Source organism: Pelecanus crispus, chromosome 2 (assembly GCF_030463565.1).
Source record: "Pelecanus crispus isolate bPelCri1 chromosome 2, bPelCri1.pri, whole genome shotgun sequence".
In the NCBI taxonomy this organism is placed as follows: Eukaryota; Metazoa; Chordata; class Aves; order Pelecaniformes; family Pelecanidae; genus Pelecanus; species Pelecanus crispus.
The window spans coordinates 7842883-7862818 of record NC_134644.1 but is presented as its reverse complement, the minus strand read 5'-3'; the positions used below and the strand labels follow the sequence as shown (position 1 = coordinate 7862818).

General features: G+C 39.0%; 1 protein-coding gene across 1 annotated transcript in view; it reads left to right on the top strand.

The window, feature by feature from the left end:
- Window positions 1–19936, top strand: part of PRKAG2 (protein kinase AMP-activated non-catalytic subunit gamma 2) — a 170761-nt gene that overhangs the window by 122970 nt on the left and 27855 nt on the right. Inside the window, 1 exon segment of the mRNA XM_075728275.1 lies at window positions 16851–16960. Coding sequence (XP_075584390.1) covers window positions 16851–16960 — 110 coding nt within the window.

Genomic DNA, 19936 nt, shown 5'->3' with positions numbered 1-19936 from the left:
AGGCTGATTATGTGCACAGAGGAGAAGGACTGCATAGGCCAGCGGATACTTACTTTATTTTGGACTCCCTAAAGGACCTTTTTCCTAACAGCAATCAGAGCAGGAAAGTAAAAACTGTCATGTAAGAAGTTCAGAGTCTCTCTATAACTGAAGGGTGCTCTGGAGTAAAATACTCTGAACTCATGGTGTTCAGTATTCCTTGGATGGGAATGACCTACCTATATCTCCTCAAAAAGTGTGAAAGCTACCTGTTGATGGGTGTGGAGTTTCTCATTCTAAGCTGAAATAGATTAGTGCTGAGAGACCTCTCATGAATGTATATAAACAATCAAAAACTGTCTTCAGACATATTGTGGGTTTGCTTGTTCAGCTCCAGTGTTTGTGCAATGATGTTTCTATATTAAGGTTGTGTTTACTTCTGATCAATATCAAGAGTACTTCTGCATTTTATTTTATGGAGGATACGAAGAGCTTGGAAAAGAGCAAGGAGAAATTATTCTGAAGATCTAATATGAAAAAGGGCTTTAGTTAACTATTTACACTTACTAGCTTTAATTTGTTTAAGCTGGAATTCCAGAAATGGTTGTGTTCCAACAGCTACCTGTGCTGTGAGAGGAGAAGCTGGATTAGAGTAGCAAATGAGTAGCAAACACATGCCTGTCAATTGTATTGATTTAATTGGTATAGTTTTAGCGTGTTATTTTGGAAACTAGTTTTGTTGCAATGTTGGCTCTTATCCATCTTACTCTTCCATTTGCTCAGCTTGGGTAATAAAGCAGTAGCTGCTGAAAGTAGAATTAACTACTTTTCTGTAGCATCTGCTAACTCAGGGAGTCTTTCCGAGGTATTTTCTGCAGACAGAGTTAAGTTAATTGCAGGGTTCTCCTGTATTTGTGCTCAATTCCTAGTCTGGAAAAAGAATTCTGCAAAGTGCATGCAGCAATTGTAGCATCAGTGTCACAGGACTGATGCGCTCGCTCTTGAATGCCCTGTTTCTCTGGATTGTTGCACAAAGCAGCATTTAGACAGTTATTTGATAAACAGTTTGCATGAGTGGAATCTCTCCTAGTTAATGCTCTGGCCTTCATCTTACTCTCCCCGTATCGTCCATCTCTTCTGTCACATGCTCATTTCTGGCTGTCTCCTGAAATAGACTTTCACAAGCAATTGCATCTCCCCTTAACTGATTTTTGTATCTGGGGTCATTCCTTCCCTGCTCTGCAGATTTTCTTATTGTTTCTTATTAGAAGTAGTTTCTTACTGAGCTCTTCCTGTCTGCCAGCCTCCCGCTGTCAACTGAATATCTGAATCAAGGTATGAAAACAGATGTCACTTTGGGGCCAAAAATAGTTAAAAGAAGCTTGTAATAAAGTGCATGTTAATGTGCACACTTGATTTCGTTTAATTCTTAAGACTGAAGGATCAAGTGCTTGGGTTAGGAGATAGTAAAGTTAAGACATTCTTTTGCAACTGTAATTCATTGCTAATAAACATTCATTACGTGATTATTAAAGCTGATGCTCTCTGGAATACAGAAACGGCATTTTGCCCACAAGATGTGCTTTGCGATATCAGGGTGCATGGTGATAGTGATAGGGAAGGCTTTACACGAACTTTTCCACAGCAGATTAGAATCCTAAGAGGACATAGCAAGAAGTTATTAAGCAGAGATGATAATTGCTATTAACAGGCTTCATATGGTCTTAGAGTTTGGGATTATTTTCTCTTCCTGCTTTAGAGTTACTTTGTGGTGTGATATAAGAGGCACAATAGCACATTTAAAAAAACCAAACAAACAAAAAACCAAAAAACCAAAACTTAGTGCTTTTTATCCTGGCTATTTGATCTGAAGTAATACTGAACACTTGCATCTGAAACTATAGACAACCACTTATTCCACTGAATTTACTCAGTTTATATTTTTCTGTCATTTCGCAGCAAAGAATATCAACAGGACAATGGGCTTTCCTGTGATGTACCTTCCAGAGTTGTTGAAGAATAACATATTTGGAGTATTCATATGTTCAGCTTTATTAGTTCATGCAAGAAATTATGATCAAGTGCCCTGCTGTCCTTAGTCTGCTGGTTTGCTATATAGTAACATCATAGACCTTGTTTTTTTCTCCTGGAAATTTCCATCTTCAAAGTTGAAAGATGAAAACTATGTATGAAATGATAGGTAATTGAAAGTATAAAACTTTAATTGGGCACTGCAAAAGAAGCTATTGGCAGTTGTGTTGTCTTAGATGAAGGCTGTTCACGCAATCCACACATGTGTCTTTCCCTTGTGCAAGTATTGCACGTGGTTCTTCTTGTCAGCCCAGTGCTTGCTATCTCCAGGCAGTCCTAACTGTTCTCGTGCTCCTATATGCGATAGGCCCTCTTATTCTTAACACGGTATTTAGTCTTACCATGAGGAAAGCCCTACTCTGTCTTGACTAGGAAATAACCAGTTCATAGCAGCTAAAGCGTGCAGTCTTTCTCAGGAAACAAAACTTTTTAAGCCTTGCCAATCTGGGAAGGGGTGTTTCACTACAGCAAAAGATACAGCCCTGTTACACAGCATGTGCTCCAGAACGCTCTGCTTTGGGTCTTGGGGGATGCAGGAGCTTCTGATGGAAAAGCTTTCATAAAATTTCAATGTGGTCAAAACATTTATTTTCCCTAACTTGTTCTTAGAAACAGTGAAACAATTCTGGGTGAGACTTCCTAGAAAAAAATATGGAAAAAAACTTACCAGGGCAATGAGTCCATGTAATTGCTTTGGCAAAGCTGCAAGCAACTGAGAGCAGTTTTACAGGAAGCATTGGGGCTGATTGTGTCCAGGTAGTGTTGCACCTGCATAATTTACAAAGGTTATCTCCCCAGTGAAAGCCATTATTGGCCAGCAGCTATCTGTGAGGGATATTAAGACAAGCTGGCATTCACCTACACTTGAAAGACATTACCGCTTCAGGTGCATGCATACATGTTAGTATCTGGTGGCCAATGTGAAGTGCTGTTTCACAATTACTTTTGCTAGCCTCCCTTGCTACTGCTGTCACTTCTGTCTGCATCAGATGAGGGACAATGTCAACTCTGCTGACTTCCATGCAGAACTTCCTTGATCCAGAATCTGTTTGGTTTGATAGTAGGCTATCACAGTTGGTAAACAACTGCTTGATATAAGGTCGAAGGCTTTGGACAATATCATCTCAACTTCCAAGTGTCCCGAGAACCCCCGATTTAGAGGTATTGAGTTTACAGCATTGCGTGCTTAAGTAATGATAGATGTGGAAGATGTGACAATATCAGTGTTGCCTTATAGATGACAAGATGCTGTTACATGCCTGTGACTGCTTTGCTGAGCATTACCAGGATTGAGTAGGGTGACTATAGAGTCCTTTCCTCAAAAAACTTCCTAGGTCGGCAACGTTCTGTCTGATAGGCCTCTCCAATACCCTGAGGATATAGGGAGGACAGTATAGATGAAACAATATTATTGTCTTGGTATTTTGATAACCTCAACTGTTACATTTGGTTGTCTTGGTCAAGTCAGTGGTCTTGGAAAACTTAGTGCCTTGGGGCATGACTGGGTACTAAATGAAGGTGACTTGGTTTAAACTGAAGTAATGCCAATGTGACAAGAATGACAGCAGAATATTTGCATGAGTTGGCTCAATCTAGCTGTTGCTAAACAATCATAAGAAATGTTTCTGCTTGCTAATCATCTGCAACAGATGTGACTGTCCTGTAAGATAGGACTTTTTGTAATGTGTACTGTGTTTTGAATAACTTGAGGGTGGATGATCGCAGGGCTTTGTATGTGGAGCCTTTCTTTAGTCAGGTCACTTACATCAGCACTGCTTTTTGTTAAGAGCTTGATCTTTGGGTAACACTTCAGTTGCCTGCAGTTACTTTATTGATTTGAATATTTTTGACTTCCAGAACTTACAACTATACTAGCATTGTATGGGTTTGGGGGGCAAGTAGGTAAGTCCAAAACATCTTAAGGAATTTAGCATTTCCAACATAGGTACAGGAGTTGATGGTACTGTTTTTCATAACAGTTCTTGCATCTTGAAACAAAATGTACCCCTCCATACTGAGACTGTTTGTCTTTGGATGCATGTTGCAGTGGGCTTTACTGTGGATCTTCTATGAGTAGACAAGACTGACAAAAGGAAAATCTGGGAGTTTAGGGGAAAATCCTTCTGTGGAAGGGTTGCACCAATGGCTAGGATTAACATACAGCCAAAGCAGTTTAATACAAATACAAGGATAACCATGTTAGAGCAAAGTTGAATTTGACTTTTAGGTGTCCAGCTTGGCATCTAGATGGAGCTTTGGAAGGCTTAAATAACCCTATCCTTCTAAGAGTGAACCACATCGAAGGTTTTTTAATGTGATGTGGGTATCTTTGGAATACTGCTTTAATAAATCTAACTTGGGTTTAGATTCTTTCCTCCTCTGGTGAATTCTATATGGATTTTGCTGGTTTACATGAACCAGTTTGGTGAATTTGCCAATTTTGACTATGGCAGAAGTTAAATGGCGCTCCTACATTTTGTCTAAAAGCGGTTTTCATATGCTGTAGACCAGTGGTTTTATTTGTGATGTGGGGTTGGTTTTGTTTTTTGCCTGTTTTAGCTTTTTTTAGGGTGTTTTTTTTTGCCAATATTATTTTGCTTTTCTCTGTGTATTGTGACTTAGTATTTAGTTCTGACGGTGGGTATTTTAAGAAACAGAATCAAACTTTCTTTTTTTCTACCATTGCCTTACACTGTGGTATTCTTTGCTGCTGCTTAGTTTGTTTGATTAATTTCTACTGATGCCCAGAGACAGAGGAAGAAGATATCTGAGGTGCTGGAGAAGGGAGCAAACTGGGATAGGCATAGAAGAGGGCCATTCATGAGACCAGGAATATAGAACTTGTGTTAAAGGAGGAAACTAAAAGGCTTTGCTCATTTAGTTTAGTAAAAAGAAAGCCAAGAAGGGATGTGATAACACTGTATGTATGAAAACATCCTGTAAGGGGTGGGAAGGGGGTAAACACCAAGGAGGAAAATTAACTGAAGAACAACATTGGCACAAGAACAAATGGATATAAACTCTTCCTGTATAAGCTTTGAAATAGTATTCTAACTTCCAGCATAATTACTATAGGAGTGAGTTTGTAGGATAGACTTCTAATGCTTTGAATCACTTCAGGATGGAGCGGGATCACTTGGTGAAAGGGATTGTGTGGTTGCCTTTAATAGAAGACTCTGAATGCCATAGTGCAGAAGGTGAATGCTTTGCTCTACACAAGCTGTTGCGTGTATCTCTCCTGCCATAGTCTTGCTTGAACTCCTTTGTATTTTTGAGATGGTTCCTTTAAAAAAACCCCAAAACAACTCAAACAAAAAAAACCCCAACCCTTCTCTGTATGGACATCATATGAATTCAGAGGAAGGTCAGCTCTGGGTGAAGTTGCAGTTTATCTGTGGTATACAGAATGGATCAATAGAACTTCTAAACTAGATTCCAGAAAACTGTATCTGAATGTACTGTGTTGAATGTGTATTGGATCTCACCGACTTTAGTTAGGAAACTGCTAATTCTTTTTCTATATACACCTGCCATTAGGTAAATCTCTTAAGTTGTATATTGAAACAGAACACTTCATAATCTATTAAAGTGTGCATACAGATTCATAAATTCTAATAAGTGGCAATAATAGCTATTTAGAAAAAGTTGGCATGCATAGGGAGGAAAGGAGAAGAAATATGTAAGGGGAGACTAGAGAGAAATGAAAATATAAATACTGGATTATTAAAAGCTTCAAGTTAAGGTCCTGTAAGTAGTCATTCAGGATTTGAGACCAACAGTTTATTAGACCTGACAAAGCTGTTTTTCCAAAGTCCTTAAGACTTAAGCCTGAAAATTTATTTCTTCCTTAAAGCATTATATAAATGATGCTTTGAGTTTAAATTGTTAGTCTTCAGTGGAAGGTCTCCTAAAGATTAGATACTTGCCCTGTTCAGTAAGGATACGATTGTGGCTTGTGAAGATGCTGTGTACTCATTTTGAAAATGCTTGTCTTGTGAATAATGCGTTGGTTAAGCTGCTTGTTTAGGTTTGATCTTAAACTAATTCCTAAAAGACTTAAATGGGTCTCTATTTTGTGTATGTAGTAGGACTTACGCTTGCTTTGAAGAAATAGCAAAAGTTCAAATTGTTTACTGATCTTCCAGTATAGATGCTAAGGATACAGGCTGGTTTATTCTTTCATTAATCTCAAACCTTCCTTGAATTCAACTCTCCAGCATATGATTGCTGATAATAATATTCAGAGGCTTAATACCATTTTTAGTTTGTTGTGTTTTGTGGCCTGTGTCTCGCAATCTTGAAGACTATGTCTGCATTCCAGACAGACGACATCTTAAATTAGATCTTTGTTTGGGATGCTTAGGGAAAAATCATAGTGCTTGTTGTCAAGGGAAGATCTTGAACATGTTTTAGAAAATTCTTCAGGTCAATGTATTCTTTATTGTGGTGAAAATCTTAGAAGCGTTATTAGGTTGCAGGCTGAAGTTGGTACCTTTATTCACAAAACCACAGTGATGTAGCTTTCCTCAAAGTACAAATCTTTAACTTTGACCAAAAGTTGATTTAAGTGGGCTGTTTCAAAAGTACTCAGTTGGACTTCTGATACTGTTTACCAGTCGGTCCCTAAACAAGGCAGCTCTTGCTTGTAAACAAATAAGTTTCTCTGCCTGCCTGGACAAGAAACTTCAGAGTTACTATGATTAGCTCTGGAATGTGAAGTTTCTTAAGCTGCTCATCGTTCTTTTTGTCTGCCTCAAATCTCACATAATCATTTGCTTATCCACACTGTGTGTGGAGAGCTACAGTAAAAAAGAAGTGTTAACTTCTCAGACAATTTACCAGGACTTACTAACTCCAAAAATGAGAAACAAAATTCAGTGCAGGATTTTGAAGTGTGCTATGAATACATGGAAGATCGAAACACAATCTGAATCTTTCATTGTCTCAGGCAGCTATTTGTATTAATTCTCTCTTACTAGTCTTAGCTACTACTGAGATAGAGTAGCTAAGAGATAAAGTGGAGTTATTTAAGCCTCAAAACCAGAAAAGTGGACCTTTTGAAGTATTCTCAGGAACTAATAACCTTTTTTGTTCTCCAGTAAAGCAGGATGTGCTTATGCAGTTGTGGACACTTGTCTCATTCTGTGTTTAGGACCTTTAAGGAAGGAGACTGTATGATGTCCTAAGGTTGCTTTGTTCTGTCTAACCAGCTTCTGGAATGCTTTAATAGCTCTCTAACAGCTGGGGTGGGTTTTTTTTTTGTTTGCTTGTTACTTTGTTTAAGCAAACTGTGCCTTTTCTTCCCTACTTCTGCTGTAGCAAATCAAATTAATAACAGGGTAGTTCTTTCTCAGTAGCAGTAATATTTAGTCACTCCCCTAATTTGCACTCATCCAATTGAGTGTTCCTTTCAGATTCTGGTATTCTCTGAAAGATCTATGAACTCCAAACCACTTATGAACTCAGTTTGAAGATGTCATGAGGTTTCAAGTCTTGCAGCCATTTATAACTCTTCCTGCAAACTCTTTGAAGTATGTTGTATTCCTGTTTTAGAGATCACTAAGGAGAATGCTGAATAAAATGAAGTCCCGATCCTCTGAGACTCTCTTGCAATGTTTTCCATGTGAAGTATCAAGCTACTGGTAAAAGCTATTCCAGAGTGACTTGTAGAAAACTGAAGACATGTAGCATGAACCTGCGTGCTGTTCTGTGCTAGCTGGTTTGCGTAAGATGGACCTTGCAAATGTTCCAACTTTGAGAGGAGTTTGAACTTGAGTTCATATCTTAAAAACACACAGTTTTCATCCAGTCTTGCAAACCCACTGAGAAAAGAAAAAAAGACATCTTACTAGTTTTGCTGCAACTGGGGTTGCCTGTTATGCAGCTACCTTGTGGTGATTCTACCGTATCTTTTCCACGTGTAGTAGTATCCAAGCTTGCTTTGAAATTGGCATCGCAAGTGTACTGTGATTTATTTATCTATTTAATTTTATTTTGTGTCTGCCCTCTCTTTTTCATCCAGTTGATGATTTTATGCTAGGTAAAAACTGATTAGACTGAACTGTTCTTGACACAACCATATTGGCTTTCTTCTTTGCTTTTGATGAGCTTCTTTTGTAGGTGCTTACAAATACACTGGTTTTAATAACTTGCTTCAATACATACCTAAGAATTCTGACTGGTTTTGAATTTGTTTGGCTCTCCTTTTGACTGGTGCTGTATCTTCTCCTTCGTGAACTTGCAGAGTTCAGGAATGATTGCTTTGAACTAGGGTGACTCCTGTTTACACACATAATAACCTGCTGTGTCTGCATTAAGCAGCTCCCTGTGACAAGGGGAGAAAACATCTCAATTACCTTAATGGTCTAAAGTGACTGAACAGTTGCACAAACTCAAAAGACATACTAAAACATGTGTGGAAAAAAAGGTGTAGATGCAAGCAATCCTGAATGTTATAGTCTGAAGTGTTAAGCAATTACAAATATAATTCTTGAGCTGAAATGTTTTAAGATATGTTATGGTTTCTTTTAGGTTGTCACTATTATTAGAAATTATTAACCTTTTTCTGAAGACTCGAGCAACAAGACAGTGTGAACTTCTCTATTCATTTTTATTTACCTGTTAATGTACTTATTCTCCCCTCTTATTTTGTGTACCTCTAGAATCTCTTCCTATTTGTAGGATGAGATACAGTTAGCAGGGTAGAGCTTACTTACTCTGATGTTGTCCCTGTGTGCTCACGCTTCTTTTTAAAATCCTGTTCTTCCTGTCACGTCATGTATTTGTGCTGTAATATGTAATTGAATTAATCTTGGATCACTGAAGAAGCTTCTGATACTGATCTCTAGATACACTTCCTATCATTTCTTTGTATCAGAGTATCTTACATCTGTAAACTTACTATGATCTTTCTTTAGCTGCCAGCTCATGCATTCCTTTAGATCGGGGTAGGAAGTGTTCAATCTGCAACATCCATATCGTATAGCCTGTGGCTGCATGAATAATGCTACTATAACTTTAATGTGTGGCCTGCCAGGATGTTTTAAAGCTCTTTGCAGCTTTCAGAAAGAAAAAAAGATCTTGTCTCTGTTGCTGCATCCTTTCCTTTTGGTTCCTTGCATTTGAAATCCTTTCAGCTTGTGATGGAATCGTCAACTCCTATCACTGTCATCATATTACTTCCTATGTATTAGACTTTAAACCTGTTTGGGTTTTTTCCCGTCTAAAATTGGAAGTAGTCCTTTGCAAGACTCGGTTGCCATCTCTGCAACAAAGTTGTGCTGAGCATGTTCTAAAAACTTAATGATGGTTTATGTCTTGCCACTTAGAATAGGCATCCTTGTAACCATCTCTTCCCACTTTTTTCCATCTTTTTTTTTTTACCACTCAGTCTTATCCTGTGACTGGTTACATGGGGGGTAATTATGGTGGTGGGTTTTTTTGGTTTTTTTCGAGACAAGTTTCCTCTTGAATAAACACAAATAAAATGATACAGTACAACATCACTTCTTTTTTTTCTGTGTTTGCCCTTCTTAAACTGTGTTAGTATTCTTCTCCTACCAAATGTGACATTGATTCAGCTTCTGGTGTCTTGGGCTGTTGGTGACCTTGTAGAGACATCTGAGGAATAGTTTGTGGTTCTTACTATGTAGTGTCCCTGTTGCTGTTGGAGTGGATTAGCTATATCCATTCTGGATGTTTTTTTCAGATCTGTTAGAGGTGTTGTGTTAATAACTTGCACTAGAACTACTACCGTCTGCTGCACTGTGAAAGTTGTGGCAGAGGTTATCAAGGATATTAAGGAACTCATTCAGTAAGTTCAGACTGGGGGTGAACAGAAACTTTATAGCCAGTTTTGGTGACAACTTTCAGATAAAAATGCATGCAGAAGAACAGTTTAGAAGGTCAATGGCGTCTTTTGCCTACTGTATACTCTGCTGAGGGTTGCCTATAACAGTAGGGAGAGAGGGTAACTCGCGCTGGCTTATTTAAGTGGTAAGTCACCCTGGTGTCTTCTGGCACCATTTGACATAGCTAAGCTGATCTAATGGCTAGCTGCCACAGCCAGGATGGTGTCCTTGTACTGTATAGCTTCTAGTGTAAGGAAAGGGCAGGAATAATCTGCTTGCCACATGGCTAGATATGGGAGCTGAATAGACCTAAAACTGGTACTATCAGGAAGCTGATAACTTGTGACAAATTGAGGTTTTCCAGCCAACTTGCGGAACAGTTGTATAAATCCAGAAGCAGTGTGAGGAAGGGAATGGAACCACACAGCCAGTGCAAAGGGATCCAGTGGCTGCTGCTACTAGCTGTGCTGCTGCTTATGCTGCTGTGGAGCCACATCTTTAGACCTGGCCTTTGAAAAGGTAGAGTTATTCTATATTTGCTGACAAAGGAATGTTGGTTAGGGATGTGAAAAATTTCTCTTTTAAATTGCAGCTTAAGCCAGATGTACATGAACAACTCTCCAGTTCCTGTTTTCACTGTGATGATATGTTTGTCTAAGTTCTTTTGTTAACATAGAAATAAAAACCCCACTTAATTATTTTACCTGATTAAGTGATAGGGATTAGTATAGAGTGCTTTTGTTGGTATAATGCCTCTTTTAATAAAGTTTATTGGTATAATTATACTGATTAACTTCACCTAATATATTGCTGTTGGATCAGTTCTGTAGTAAACATTGGGATGAAAAATATCTTTTGTCTCTAACATTTTAATTCTCTAGCATCTGAAATGTGATATTCAACATATTACTTGGCTTTTTTAAAATAGGGGTGTGACTTGGAGTAACCTAAAGTACAGATATGTATGTGTGCAGTAACTGGAAAGAAAATGTTTTTTCCAGTAACTAGGTTATTTAGTACACTTGAGAATATCACAAAAGTCCACTTCTGCTCCCTTCCCCATTTCGTTTTATCCACCATCTGAGCTGGCCGATGGGAGATGGTTATGCTGATGGTGGTCAAGCTGCAGAGTCCAGTGTTGGGTGCTGGGAGTGCTTAGCTCCTGCTGCTGTAAGAAAACTCTAAGCTTTTAAAGTAGCACAGTTTCCCAGACTGATTCTGAATAAAAATCAGGGGGGATGGTGGAATTATTGTGTATACATGTGGTTTCTTTCTTCCTCTTAAGTTGTTCACCTAGCTAGACAGTTGAGCATTTTTTTACATGCTGCTATTGACTGTTTTTTCCCTGCTTTTTAAAGGGCTTTTAAAATTTGGCAGTTAATTTCATAGTAAACTTAGAAATGTCAGTTATACAAACAGTTGTTTAGGGCCATAAGAAGGGTTCTTTGTGCTCTTCAAATGTTTGAGAATTACTAGGGCTACCAGCTCTCAATCTAACCGCGAGGAGCACGGGTGCTACAGAGAGCTGCAGTGGCATGATTGTGGTCTGCAGTGGAATTAACTCTTTAAAGCAGATGAGAGAAAAGGGTCTTTGTGGAACCCTAAGTCTTCCTTTCAAACGCTTCTGGAACCACAGACTAAACTTGAAATGTGACTGGATACCAGTGCAGAAATAGAAGGAGCATAATATAGTTGTAATATAAAATATAACGGAAAGGGCCATGACTTTGTATTGTTGAAATTAGGAAGCACGTATGGTCCAGGATCTCATTGGGCAGCCCAGTATGAATATAGCGCAGAAATACAGCCTGTCGTTTGCAGTAAACGCTTCTGAGGAACTTCCTATAGGTTTCTATGTTGCAGTATTTGGAAGCTTTTCAATATGTGTTGACCATATGTGTTACTGCATGTTCCTGTTCTCCATCTGCAGGCGCTTCTCTATTTCTCTTTTTCTTCTTTTGAAGGCCTTGAAATTGAGGGAAAAGCTACAGTAGAAAAGCGCCCTGCATGGTGGCAAAGGTATGAGTGGATCCGAAGGTATCTGCTCAGTAGATCTCTGAGGAAATGGCTTCAGTGATGCTGCAGAAGTTTCCCTTTCATGTATGAGGAGTATTCCAATGATAGTTCTACCTTAGAGCTCTCTAAATAGACAATTATACTTAGTACCAAGTCCCACTGCAATCTGTGTCAGTATTGCTGAATAGTTAATCTGTTAAAAAAACCAAAAAAGCTGTGTTTTTGTAAATAATATTTACTGCCTGAAATAGAATCATAAAAAGTTAAAGCATGTCTCATGTTATAGTGAAGGGTGGGAGAAAGGAAGGGAGTAAAAAGCATTTGGTCGTGAGTAAGATTGGAGAGTAGAGTGGCAGAAATACAAATAGATTGATCTTCCACTCTTTAAAGGATCTCTACCTGTAGGAATACATAAAGTGCCGATGCAGAGAGCATTTACTCTGTGAAAGGCTGTATGATGAGGCTCTCAACTTCAAGTGTTAAGCTGTCAAAAAATCTTGTAACCTTTCAGGTGACTTATGTTTGTGCTCTATTAAAAATTGCAGGAAACAGCGCTGGGGATTTTTTTTTTTTTTTTGCCTTCACCTATGACTTGGGGAGGGGGGGTGCACATGGAGAATGTCCACTTGCAAAATAACTTTCAGATGAATCTTTGAGAAATAAGCTTTCATGAGCGAACACCCACATGGAAGTACACACTCAACTACATATTGGTGGACTCTTCTCCCCTGATCCTGCTCTAGATTAAGATGCCTCCTGCTGGGAATCTGCTCTGTGTGTGAGCCATCTAACTTCCGGATCATGCGCTGTAGAAAGCTGAGGTTTAGCTGGAGGCAGCGTCCTAAGTCTTGGTCTAGACCTAAGCTAAGGTTGAGCAAATGTACTCCATAAGGCTTATCTGCAACTGCCTTTGCCATGCCAGGGCAATCGTAATTGTCTAGTGCCTTTCCATCTTCCCACTCCTTGCAAGAGTTGTTGCAGAAGCAGTACAAGAAAGGCATACATCGGGTATCTGACCAAGGGGGAACGAATACAATTGACAGGAATGTCAAGGTGCTTAGCACAGTTGCGACTCCAGCTCAGCTTCCAAGGAGGAGGACCACTTGCTTGGGAAGTCTCTGATTTAAGAAGTTGGGCTGTAGCATGTAGTCCTTCTCTGTGGCCCATGAGTGTGGCACAGCTTAGGACATCTTAAGCATTAAATTGGTGTAACTGGGGCTTCTGCAAGTGAGGCTTCTAATACAAATTAATCTTGGATACCTCAGTCACTTCCTCAAGCAGAAGCAGAGATTTTATGTCACCTCTTGTTCATGTGGTACACCATTGTCATATCAACATCTGAGTGTGCTACTGACTTTATGGTGAAAGAATGGCCAGTATATATCATAGCTCCTGCATGTTGGGCAGATGATCTGTGCAGATCAGAGATGACATGCAGAGACTGAGTGAGATTTTAAGTCAAGCTGAAAGGCATCTGTTCTTGTCCATCCAAAGGGAGTATGGCTTTGCAGGTACTGGATAAGACTGCAGAAGCTTAATAGTAGCCATAAAGGATGTGCATTTATCAGAAAAACAAATAGGGCTGGAACTAGAAAATAAATAGATAATAAAGTAGAAATATCCTAATGAAGATTAAGGTGTTTATATTTGATTATTTGTATTTGCAGCACAGTGGTGGTTGGATACAACCAAAAGCAGTAAGTTTGTCCTCTGGAGGTGAGAGGAATTGTAAAGATGACTGTGCCCTGTCCACTTGTGCTGTGCAGGAAAGACGGGTGTGAGTGCACCCCTGAGATGTGCTAAGCCTTCAGCTTGAGAGACCTTTTTTTCTTTGAGCAGTTGTATATACATAATGCACATACCCTTACAAAGAATTAGGCTACAGCATCTGTTTGGTAATCCCAAGTAGTTGAAGGTGTTAGAAAGTCTTAAATACCCTTTCTAACAGACACTTGATGAAGTCATGTAGGACATACGAGTTAAATCAGTGCTGCTTATGTTTTGCATATCTAGTTAGTTACTAATAAATCCGTGCATTATACTTATTTATAGTACCAAGATCTTCTGTAAGAAATAAACCTCAGTTTCAGCAGGACAATTGGATCCTTGTTCAGATCCTGCTAGAGTTTCCTAGCTATTTATATGGGTGTTTAAACAGTGCTCACAGATAGCTATCTCATGCTTCTGAATATTTTTAATTGTAACTTTCTAGTGTCAGTTTGGGAAGCAGTTGCTTTGCGGTGCCTCCTCTGAGTTGGAAGACAACGTAGGGTGAGGTAGCACCTAACCAATGCCACGCACCTAAGTGGGTTGAGGATTGTTGAGGTCTGGCTGAAATTGTGTTTGGAGGGTGGGAGTCTGTGGTGAGAGGAGGGTTTATAGGCACACCTTCGCTGTGCTGGTCAATACGGAGCTCTTAACTGTGGCTGCCATTAACAGCCTTACCTGATTAAATGTGGCGACATGTCCTGCTTCACAGTTGCTGTGCTCGCTATTGTGATACGTTACATTTGCATAATTGTTGATATGTTGGCAAGACTGTATTGAGCGATGATGTGCTTGCTCTAAGAGTGTAAATTTTCTTCAGCTAAAGGTAGTTGGTGTAGTTTATCAACTATTTGAGGTGTTCCTGTGCTTGTTTCTACCTGTAGTATACTTAACTGTATACAAAGTCACATTGTTAAGGCCTACAGACTCAACAAGAAGTACAGATTCAGAATTAGCATAGTATCTTCCCTGGGTACGTATGCTTGTAGCAGTTTCTGGGTACTTGGTGAAGGTTTTGGGGAACCTTTGTTTCAGTCAGCGTGGGGAATAGACGTGGTCTGCAGGTGATTCAGAACTGTTCAACCACTGTCTTGCTTGCTACAGCACTTGGAATGTATCTGATGAAAGAGGCAGGGAGCTAAAATCGGAAGAAATTAGTTTTGTCCCCTTCTGTAGGCTGAGTGTTGTAGTTTTTTGTAGTGCTGGGGAAAGACATGACAGTGCAGTGTCTGTCTAATGGTTACTGATCATGTTAGTAGCCAGTCTTATTTACTGGTGATTTGACTTACCATTTCAAGTGCAGTTCTCACTGTCTACTGTCCCATGGAATAAGTTAAGATTAAAGTAAATAAGGACTCTTGATAGTCCCCAGAGGGACTGCGTTTATGGTTGTAGAAGCAACCTTAACTTCCTAAAGACCAGAGTTCTTGGTATGTCATCTAAATGTTCTTATAATACTGTTTTTAATGTTTAGCGTCTCGTCCCCTCCCCACTTCTAGTTTGTGTATTTAAAAAAACAACAAAACAAAACCAAAAAGCCCTGAACAACTTGATCTATCGCCGGGTCATTAAATTCATTTTGTACAGACAGTATCTGTTTATGCTATTGCAGAAGTTAGAGGATGATAAGATGGTAGGATGTTATGGAGTTATATAAAGGTTTCTCTGTCCCAGGCTACCCTTTTCAACCTCTTCTGTACATGCCCTTGATGAGTTAGTACCAGTTCCCCTTTGGGATCATCTCATAAGGTTGCTTCCCACCAGCGTTGTCCAAGTCTGTCTGTGTATTCCTTTCCCTATCAGTTTGCTCACATGGTTTCCTAATCTCTTATCAATTTTTCCTAGCTCCTGCTATTTTCAGTTCTGGTCCTGACCTTCACAGGAACATAAATCCAACAAATTACTTTCTTTTTCTTCTGCTTCCTCCCAGTTGGACTCTCTCTTCCATATTCCTATGGAACTTGTACTTCATGCTGCTTGTGTTTCAGTGGAGAAAGGGCTTTTTTTTTTTTTTTTTTTGAGAGTAATGAGAGTTGGAGATGAAGGACTTGCTTAGTATGTAGAAGAGGCTGCTTGTGTCCTAGAGTAGCCACTTGGAGGGGAGGTCCAACTTTGATTCTGTAGAATTGGACTAAAGAAGCTGTGCTGAGCCACTCTGTGGAAGTGACAAATAATTTGTCCAGTGCTAGATGATTGATTTGGAGCAAATCTAGCAAGCAAGGATTTTGAGTTTTTTAGCTTCCTAATACAAAGTTCTTCAATGATCACTAGGTATTTCACGTTTTTTTTGTTTGTTTTCTTTTTTCTCCACTCTTCAACAGTTTAACGTATGACCAAGTTTCTGCGCATTGTTACAGGGTCTAAAGAGTGCATATCTGAGAGAGGGGTTAATCTTGACCAAGTTCTAGATACCTGCTGTAAAGCATAGAGGGCCAGACTGCCTTTAAAAAAAGTTAACATACCTGAGCAGATCTGAAGAATGTATGCATATGCATCTAAACTCTGACAAATGCAAAGTAAATTTAAGTTAATATGGACTGGATTGCACGTCCTTGCTACAGACATGCCACACTAAAACCATTCCAGCCAAGTGGATCTTGTTTTTATAAATAAAGTGTTAATTTGTGATGCTGTATGTGAAGTAGCCTGAAGAGAATGGAACTGATTACATAACTTGCTTGCTGCCTCTTTAGAAAATACAAAATTATTATGTGAAAAGTGGACTGGACAGAGATGAGATTGGAGAAATATTAATGTAAGCAGCTTGAGTTAGTCAAGCCTGACACTACTTAAGCTTCAAACTGTACGTAAATCAGGCTTCCTCAGTACATAACTAGAGTTCAGATGCATATTCCAATAGTTTGCTGTTAGAAAAACAAGATTTTTTTAAATATAACTCTTCAGTATGGACGTCCTTTCTCATCAAGGAAGAACAAAGCATTTTGTCTTTGTTCTATTTAATTTGAAAGGAGAGATGAGTCTGAAATGCAAAGTGCAAAACTATGACTGTCTCCAGATCTGAAAGTGTGAATTTGAGTTTTGCTTTAGGGTTGTCCTTCTGCAGTGGTGTTCAGTTGATTTGGCATATTTTTTACTACTTTTTTTTAAGGTTACTTAAATAAAACAACATAATGTTTTTACTTACAGCACTTGAAGAATCGGAAAGTGACATTTATGTGCGATTCATGAGGTCACACAAGTGTTATGACATTGTTCCAACAAGCTCTAAGCTTGTTGTTTTCGACACTACGCTACAAGTGAGTATTCTCCTTTCAGTCTGCCTTTGCTTGCAGTTCATTTTTTTTTTAAATGAGTGTTTCCTGAGTGTTAAATGAAATTTGATCTCTTGAAGAGAAATTCTCCCATAATGCTGTGCTTTGTACAAAACCATATTGTTTCAACTGTATCTTTCATGTTATACTAGATGAGGAGCTGGGGGAAGATTTCCTAGCACTACAGAAAGAGAGGATATAATTTGTTTTGCAGTTGGAATCACTATCTAAAAAACTTTCAGATGAGCCTAAACTTATATTGGCTTCTTCATGGCTATCGGAATTTACATAAAGACTTTTTATGTAAAGATCCCTGTGCGATAGCTAAAGAGTACCCAGGTGTTTTGAGCCTGTTCCCGCTATATTGGCAAGGCAATTTAAGACTAAAATGGATGGCTTAATTATGCAAATTATTACATTCTACTGAAAATTTTTGTTTTCAGTTTCTCATTTTGCTTTTAATCAGTAAATCATCTGCTAGACTCTTGGCTCTGTCTGAAGAGTTTGTTTGCCAAAAGAAGGCATTAGCTGCCTGCTATAGAAACAGACTAATCTGTTCTGCAGTGTAGTAGAAAGCTGTGGCTTTCTTTTTGTTTCCTGGATTTTGCAATCAGTGTTTTTTGGATTGCTCTGGTTTTTGTTTGTTTCAGTGTGTGTTTTCCCTTTAAAGATGCTCCAATTCTGGCTTAACTGAGCCCATTAAGTAATTTTGGTCTGGAACGTACTGCTCAATTAGACTTCAGCTTTCCACAGTCAAGAGGCAACCATGTAATAGATACTTAGTCCCAAAATGTTCACAGAACCATCTTGCATATCCGATAATCATATATGATGCTAGACTGAGCGCTATGATCTAAAAGGTGGAAAGCCTTACGTAGCACAACAAGGCAGAGTAACAGGGTGGATCAAGAGCACTGCGCACATATTAGTCTATTTGTACAATGACCAACAGCATCCTTCTTGAGTTCTGCAGCATGGCTAAAAGCACTGGAGGCTTCGTTGACTGCTCAGTACAAAAAAAGCTACTTTGTAACTTCAGCATTGGACTCTTTCCCATTATCCAGGCATTTTGCTAGTGAGGGAGTTTCCTTCATCTCTTTACTCTATTTAGACTCTGAGCACACTGAGGCTTCAATGTGTTGCCTCTGATCCCTTGAGTGAGTCCTTAAAGGTAAGTATCCTATCCAGTACTGATATTATGTTAAAACTCGAGCAGGACTGTGGTTAAGATTCTGCCCATGTGCCAAAGGACCTCCTGCTGCTAACTGATCTGGTAGCCAAGAAGGCAACGCTGAATGTAACAGTTGGTCACCAGTGTCTCATGTCAGATTATTTCTTCCTTTACCCAGAAAGCCAGACTTCTACGGGAAACCTTTTATCCTTAAAGCACCTTGGTATTGGTGGAACAGTCACTTTTATTTCCCTAGGATTCTTCCATGTGCTTTATTGGACACTGGATTTTGTGGTGAAAAAGACACCTCATCTGTGATTAGACATGGAAAAAGGTAGCCAGACATCAGTCCTACAGAGTTTAAATGTTCATATTGTTGATTTTCTTTGTATATTCCACTTCTTGACTGTTTTGATACAGCCTTTCAACTGTATCTGCTCTTGCATTTCACCAGTCACATGGACTCTGATTGTGCAAGCACTGTAAGCTCTAATGAAGAGTATCTGTTAACATTTAGCTATAATACTAATGAATACTTTTTGCCACCTTCTTTTTCAGAGATTTCTTTCTCTGTGTCTCAGAAGCTTGCTTCTTTGTGAGGTTGATTGTGTTGACTTTTTCACCATCTCAGAGGGGAAAAAGTTCTACAATTTTTCCTTTCTTCTGCCCAAAAGAGAGACTTAACTGTCAACTCCGGACTAAAGAATTCAGACTCCTTTGACCTGAAAGGTCAAATTTGGGATTATAGTGTTTACTGGCACTCTTTCAGCTCTTCTCAAAGACTAAATATCCCCTGGAATCAAAAGGAAGTTAATATTCTCACACTTTGAGATAATCTGTTGGGAGTTGGTACCTGCAGCTTGTTGGCATGACCCACAGCCTGTTGAGTTCTCAGCTGTCAGTGACCACCTGTGTCAAAGGCTTGAGCTCAGTCACTGTTGCAATTGGAAAGATGAATTTTCTTTATTCCATGAAGCCATTAATGCTGGGGCAAGTCACCCATTCCTTTTGAATTCCCCAGATCTCTTGATGAATTACATAAAATCATGCCAGATACCAGTTTTCATTGCTGGACCTGTGCTGAGATAATGCTATTAACATTAGGTTAAGTTATGCTATTAACAGAAGGTAGAGTTTCCTCTCCAGTTTGTAAGCTAGTGTGAGGTAATACTTGGGGAAGCAGACTGTGAGTGAATGGACCTTGTGAATTTTCACCATAAAGAAAAATAGGTAATGTAATGGTAATGGAAAAATTTTCATCAACACTCCACCAAAATCCCTGTCTTATTTGGGATCCCTATTGCTGGTCACAGATTATAACTGGAGAAGAACAGGGTATGCCTTGGTCTATGATCAAGGGGTCATATTCTCAGTCTGCTTCTGCAGTGATTTGAAAGCAGTGGTGGTAGAAGGGGATTCTGTAGTTATTCATTCAGACTGTAGTATATGACAAATGTGAACCAAATTTTGAACCTAGATTACTGGTGAGGAGGTTTTTTTCCTCCAAACTGCATTTTTTGGACTTTGCAGTACTACATTTAATCCCAGTTGCATTACTCTTAATTTATGAAGTCATAATATTATTGTAAAGCAGTAGTCCTCTTCCAGCATTGGCACCATCTTCCAACTTTGCAGGTTTTGCAAAACTAGTAAATGACAGGGTTATTTAAGAAAACATTAAACAGGTTGATCTGAATGCTCATCCTGGGCTACACTGCTAGGAGGTCTTCCAAATACTTCTCTTCAGTATTTCCCTTTGTAGTTCTTTACCTAGCATTTTGTATTAGTGT